The 5,247-nt window shown below is 39.0% G+C and overlaps 1 protein-coding gene across 1 annotated transcript; it reads right to left on the bottom strand.

The window, feature by feature from the left end:
• Nucleotides 1-1,452: 1,452 nt before the first annotated feature.
• Nucleotides 1,453-3,361, bottom strand: LOC147550437 (uncharacterized). Its single transcript, XM_086668457.1, has 2 exons — nt 2,425-3,361; nt 1,453-2,120 (listed from the first exon to the last, which is right to left on the bottom strand). Exons 1-2 carry the CDS (start codon nt 3,359-3,361, stop codon nt 1,453-1,455), a joined length of 1,605 nt encoding a protein of 534 aa, XP_086524583.1.
• Between the last annotated feature and the right edge of the window lie 1,886 nt (nt 3,362-5,247).

Genomic DNA, 5,247 nt, shown 5'->3' with positions numbered 1-5,247 from the left:
GAATGTTTTGGATGATATTGATGTTATCACTTTCTATGATGATTTTATTGTATTTATGTTCAGCCGCCCATATCAGGCCATTGAGAATAGCTATTGCCTCGCCTTCTTCACTATTTCTGCTTCTAGTAATGAATGTATGAGCTTCTATGAATTTAGAGTCAGAATCATGGATAATAAGGCTGGTACCTGTAATTTCATGAACATTGATAAAAGACGCATCTACATTAATTTTCATTCATGTATGTTCCGGTGGGTTCCACCTCTCTTGCGAGGGTTTATTCATGCTAGGTTGTGTTATAGTATTTCTAGAGAAAGATTGTATCATATTAATAATATGTGAAAGAGAATTTATTTCATGTTGAAAACAACGATCACATCTAGTTTTCCAAATGATCCACAGGATTGTGGCTAATTGATTTTGGTAAGCAGGATCGCTGAATTGAGGAGTGTGTTCCCATGAAAAGATCCATTCTGCCACATACATTATATTCTCCGAAATAATATTAAAATAGAACCAGATGTTTCTAGCCAGAGGACAGTGAAGGAGTGCATGCTCAATAGATTCAATATCATTACAATTAGGGCAGTCCAAGTTAATGTTAATATACTTACCAATTCTTTCTCTCACTGGAAGAGATTTGGTACATATTTTCCAAATGAAATTTTGGATTCTGGGAATAGTTGGGAGCGACCAAATAAATTTCCAGTTAGGATTGAGGGGAGGAGGGGAATTCATACTAGTGCAGAGGTATTTATACAGAGATTTAACCGTAAACTTACCCGATTTTGTTAGCGTCCAAATTCTTTGATCTTCACCAGCTGCATAGATTGGAATGGATTTTATTAAGTTATGGGTCAAGTTGTCAAAGGTTCTAGTAAGAGCCTCTTCATTCCACTCGTTGTTCATGATCAATTGAGTTACCTTAGTCAGATTGGACTCATTGCTACGCTTCTGGGGAGTATTAATGTCAAGAATCCAACTATCCGTCCAAATGTTGATGTTCTTTCCATTATGGACCTCCCAGGTCGTAAAATCTTCAATCTGGTTCAGTTGCTTCCTTATAGTCTTCCAGTTCCAAGAATGATGTCGCTTGACTGGACCCGGAGTCTCCGTATGGGGAAAATACTTAGCTTTCAGGAAACGGACCCACATTGCATTGGAGTCCACCTTAATCCTCCAAGCTAGCTTACTGAGCATAGCTTTATTATCTAGTTCAGGGAGATGAATACCAAGACCTCCCATGGATTTGGGAAGACAAATAGACGACCAAGATTTCGTGCAAATACCTTTGGACTTACCCCACCAGAACGACTTTTGAATAGTCGAAATGTTTTTACTTATGCCTTTAGGAATGGCAAAGCATTGCATTTGGTATCGGGGTACGACGGCTGCTACCGTCGAAATAATAACAGTGCGCCCGGCTTGAGAAAGGAAGGAATGATTCCAATTCTCTAGTTTGTTTTGATCTGTTGAAGGATGTCCTTGAAAGCATTGTTCTTATTCGCTCCAATGAAAAGTTGTGCCCCTAGATATTTATCCGATGTGGACGCATTCTTAACTTTAAGAGAGCGCATAATAAGACGCTTGAATTTAGGGCGATAATTCTTGGAATAGAAGATATTTGATTTCTTGTAGTTAATCATCTGACCAGAGGAAACACAGAAAGTATTAAGAATGTTCTTGAGAATATGAATATTATCCAGGGAGTTGCGACCAAAAATAATGCAATCATCGGCAAAGAGGAGGTGCGAAATGGTGAGATTAGGATAATTAGTAGGGAACCCCAGGAAAGTCTCTGAGTCACGTTCTGCTACAATCATTCTACTCAAGCCTTCCATGGCAAGAGTGAAGAGAAAGGGGGAGAGGGGATGTCCCTGCCTGATACCCCTGGTCGGATGAAAAGTGGGACCCGGATGACCATTGATCAGAACTGCCATCGAAGAAGTAAAGATACAACTGTTAATCATCTTAATCCAATGCTCAGAGTAGCCTAGTTTCGCCATGATATCAATCAGAAAATTCCACTCAATCCTATCAAATGCTTTAGACATGTCCAATTTCAATCCGAAGTACCCCGTCGCTCCTTTCATTCTTTTCATCGAGTGAATGATCTCCTGTCCTATTATAATGTTATCCGAGATCTGTCTACCCGAAATATACGCCGCTTGAACGGAGTAATGATAGAATTAAAGGTTTCTTTAAACCTATCAGCTAAAATTTTCGTGATGATTTTGTAGGTGGTATTAAGAAGACTAATAGGTCTGTAATCTGCATGAGTCTGAGGGGTAGCAGTCTTAGGAATAAGACAGATGTGAGTATGGTTTCGGCAGGCAAAGTAGCAGTAAGAAAAAAATTATGTACAAGGGTATGGATATCGGGCCTAACAGTGCCCCAGTTGGATTGAAAGAAAAAAGGGGGGTAACCGTCGGGCTCCGGAGCCGCCTCTTTCTTGAGACCCTTAATGGCCTTATTGATTTCTTCTTCATCCGGAATAGCATTAAGTTTATTATTCTGATTAGGGGAAATAGAATGGTGAAAAAGATTATGGATATTCGGGACAGTGGTAGTATTATTCGTAGTGTTGATGTTAAGGAGGTGAGAGGTGAAGATAGACTGAATGCTATTAATCCCTTCTTGCCAATCACCATTGTTATCTTTAATAACCATGATTTTATTGGTACGGTTACGTTGAATGGCCTGCGAATGAAAATATTTGGTGTTCTTATCCCCCACCGAAATGAAGTTATTTCTGGATTTCTCCTTCCAAAGATTCTCTTGGTATATGTACAGTTGTTCTAGCTGCTCATTCAGACTAGTGAGCTCCTCCTTATTACTGCTTTCCTGTAATCTCTCTGTAATAATCTTGATGTTTCTTTCAATATTACCAAAAACACTTTTGTTCCATTTAGTGAGATGTTTACTTAACTTTTTGAGCTCCACATGGATATCTTGATTTGTCTTCCAGTTTCCCGTAATGAAGTCATGGCATTCCGGGTGAGTCATCCAAGTACGAAGGAATTTGAACGGCTTAGGCTTATGATTAATATTATTAGCGTCAGCAAGGAGAATAGAGAGATGATCAGATCCCACTGTATCTATGTGAGATATACCCGAGAAATGGTATAGCGTCAGCCAATTAAGATTAGATAGAGCTCTATCTAGTCTCTCTTGTATGAGATTCTCACCATACTGCTTATTGCTCCAAGTATAAGGACTACCCTGATAACCCATATCCATGAGCTCAAGATGACTAATAATAGAGAGAATACTAGAAATATGGGAATTGGTAGCCTGAGAACCTCCTTGCTTCTTCTGCATGTCTAGAATATTATTAAGGTCACCGATGACCATCCACGGCATATTATTATCAACTCTAAGAGTTTTCAGCGTTTTCCAAGGTTTAAGTTTATTCTTATGGTAGGGGCAACCATAGAAGCGAGTAATAAAATTATAGACCCTGTTATGCGGATTATAGATTTTAGCGTGAATAACATTATTATCCAAGTACAGGATGGTAGTATCTAAATGATGCTTCCAATACATAACTAGGCCACCAGCTTTGTTAAGAGGCTCAACAAAGTGACTACTGTAGTGCTTATGAATCTTAATATTCTTATTAATAATATTACACTTATTCTTAGTTTCTGCGAGGAAAATAATATTCGGGTTATGTTTTTTGATGAGATTCAAAAGATGTTCTTAGTGAGATACTGCGCAATCCCTCTAACATTCCAGCTAAGAATAGAGGGACAAGGGCTAGGGGGAATTATTCATAATGTACTAACTAAGTATAGAGGCACCACCCCCAAAAGGTAAAATTAGAACGAACACACTAACTACAAGCCAGTATAAAAGCACCCACCCCAAGAGGATGGAGAAACCCGAAGCCTACATTAAAGGCACCCACCACCAACTCTCAACAGAGAAGGTAAAGTTAAAAACTAAAATAGCTAAAGCTACTATAACAAACCTAACATCTATATATACGAAGCCAGAAAGATACAGATCATAAATCGCAGGAGATTAAAAGTTACAATACATATAACTAAACAACTAAAAATCATACCACAACCAAAGCTATAAGATTAGCAAAAAAACATCTAACTAATGAACATATATTCATACCATAACCAAGTCCATAGGTTAACAAAAATCACATCTATCTTATATTAGATGTGAATAAGCAGTCCAACCAAACCAGCAAGCTAACTACAAGCTGAAATAAAGACAAGAAACCAAACCTAAGCTAGAACAAAGAACAAAAGCTAATACTATAATTAACAGAAACACAAATAACAAAAGTAAAGCTGATAATCAACCAAGTAAACTATTCATGATCTCCCTCCTCTCTGGCTTCTGTAGATGGACTAGGAGACGCCAACAATGAATCCGAGAAGATGTGTCTACGTCTTTCTTCTTGACTATCAATGGATTCCAGTGGGGGGTGAACCAGCTAGGAGGAATGGATGAGGAATGGAAGGACGACGACGAGGAATTACCCGAATACCAAGCTACTGGGTTCTCCACCAAAGATGTATCACTATTCTTCTCCATGACCTGAGCCTTCCTGAGATTAGTTTTCCTCCTGACTTCCTCCTCTATCTTGACCTCCATAATCATATCTAGGTCTTTCCGTTTTCCTCGATCCTGAAAAATCTCATGAGGAGGAATGGGAGGAACAACCACAGAGGAAGAAGGAACAACTGAGAGAGCCAAATTATCAGAATAATGAGGAACAGAGGACTGTGTCTCCATAGGAGAGCCAAAAACATGAGATTGAGGCTTGATACAGGGAGTGATAGGATGCTCCACTATTCTACACTTATGGCAAATGGCTTTAGGAAATTTGTAGTAGCTAAAGTTAACTGGCTTACCTCGATCAGTGAATATAGAAATAAGAGTAGCCAACAGAGGAGTCCTGACGTCATACATAAACTGAATCCGGATAGTAGAGTTGGTAACCATGCTGAAGTTCTTCGACTGAATCTGAATAATGTACCCCATGCATGAGAAGATAATCTCTAGATCGTGCCTATTTTGAATGAAAGAAGGGAGACCCGAGAAACTACACAACATGGGTTCTAGCATGAGTGGGGGAATCACATCTCTAAGTGGAAAATCCACCTCCTGCATCACCACTAGATAACCTCGAATGATCCATGGTCTACCTTGGTGGATTTCATTCAAGACAGTAAGATTTCGAGGTTTGATGAGGAAGTGATTAGGGTCAGTATCAGAAGGGGTAA

This window comes from Eschscholzia californica, unplaced genomic scaffold, assembly GCF_041429995.1.
Source record: "Eschscholzia californica isolate CP2 unplaced genomic scaffold, dmEscCali1.0.p SCAF_3, whole genome shotgun sequence".
NCBI lineage: Eukaryota > Viridiplantae > Streptophyta > Magnoliopsida > Ranunculales > Papaveraceae > Eschscholzia > Eschscholzia californica.
The sequence above is the reverse complement of the archived record's forward strand: the minus strand, read 5'-3'. Positions and strand labels throughout refer to the sequence as shown.